The sequence below is a fragment of the Ceratina calcarata genome, unplaced genomic scaffold (assembly GCF_001652005.2).
Source record: "Ceratina calcarata isolate Rehan_Ccalc_2016 unplaced genomic scaffold, ASM165200v1 scaffold2876, whole genome shotgun sequence".
In the NCBI taxonomy this organism is placed as follows: domain Eukaryota; kingdom Metazoa; phylum Arthropoda; class Insecta; order Hymenoptera; family Apidae; genus Ceratina; species Ceratina calcarata.
Window position 1 is genome coordinate 1 of NW_017151117.1, and position 912 is coordinate 912.

Here is a 912-nt window from a genome sequence, read left to right on the forward strand (position 1 = left end):
GGAAGTACCCACTTTCTTCCATAATTTCCCAAAGCCAGGCCAATCTTGAGCCAATAGAAGGAAGTACTACCTTTTCCTTCATAATTTGTCATACAACCTTGAGGAATTGAGACATTTGCTATGAATTTGTTGGTATACGTGAGACTTTCATTATGTGTCTAATAGATTTGATATCAATTTAAGATATCAACTTGTTATACATAGGATCCCACAGTCCATAGCGGGACTGGATGATGCTGGAATGGATTTGCAATCAGCTGAACTCGGTACCCGAGCCGGACAGGCGGTACACCCGGCTGCGGATTTATCATGGCTAGACTGGCAATTGCCTTTATTTATAGCACTTTGCGCCATCAGCGGCGCCATTCTCTTCACATTCCTCGTAAGATCCCACGACTCTTATTGTATGATTGTAACTGAGAGATTTGTTATACGATTTTGTTCATGTGTCTAGGCTCTGTTATGGCTTCGGAGACAAATGTCGCGTGAAAAGGACAGAGAGGATGGTGATAGGAGAGGCCTGGTAGAAGAAGGAGCTGTCGGCCACGCGGAGAAGTCGGTGAAACCTGCGGCTACGTCGATCGAATGGGTTCACTCGAAAAAACCATCCGCGCCGTCTGCCAGGCCTGTTCAGGCTTCAGGCTTACCAGAAGTAAGCGCGATTACAAGTGTTCTCACTTAGTCAATCCTTTTAACACAGCTTATTGTACTCGGGAAACGAGCTTAAGTGGTTTTTTCCTCCCTTTCCGACTACTGCGCCACGGGATCTGAATTTACTGTCTTCACAGTAGGGCTTTGCCTTCTTTCATAAGACTACAATCCAGGGATATAGCAACCGTCGTAAAACAGCGGGGTTCCAGTCCTTTGTACTTGTAGCACAGGAAATCCTGATGGCATGCTGTAAACCCAGTA

General features: G+C 45.7%; 2 protein-coding genes across 2 annotated transcripts in view; both read left to right on the plus strand.

The window, feature by feature from the left end:
* Positions 1–15: 15 nt before the first annotated feature.
* LOC113464177 (uncharacterized) lies at positions 16–697 on the plus strand. The gene is made up of 2 exons (XM_026812492.1): positions 16–382; positions 455–697. Exons 1-2 carry the CDS (start codon positions 242–244, stop codon positions 680–682), a joined length of 369 nt encoding a protein of 122 aa, XP_026668293.1. The 5' UTR covers positions 16–241; the 3' UTR covers positions 683–697.
* Positions 698–895: 198 nt separating this feature from the next.
* LOC108623666 (tyrosine-protein phosphatase non-receptor type 7-like) overlaps positions 896–912 on the plus strand; it is a 2694-nt gene continuing 2677 nt past the window's right edge. The window contains exon 1 of the mRNA XM_026812490.1: positions 896–900. Within this exon, the coding sequence (XP_026668291.1) occupies positions 896–900 (5 nt within the window). The remainder of the gene's footprint in view (positions 901–912) is intronic.

Bases quoted from the DNA above. Each gene is read 5' to 3' on its own strand.
- LOC113464177 (XM_026812492.1), top strand. From the start codon at position 242: ATGGATTTGCAATCAGCTGAACTCGGTACCCGAGCCGGACAGGCGGTA. The intron at 383-454 runs GTAAGATCCCAC...TCATGTGTCTAG, and splicing joins CCATTCTCTTCACATTCCTC to GCTCTGTTATGGCTTCGGAG.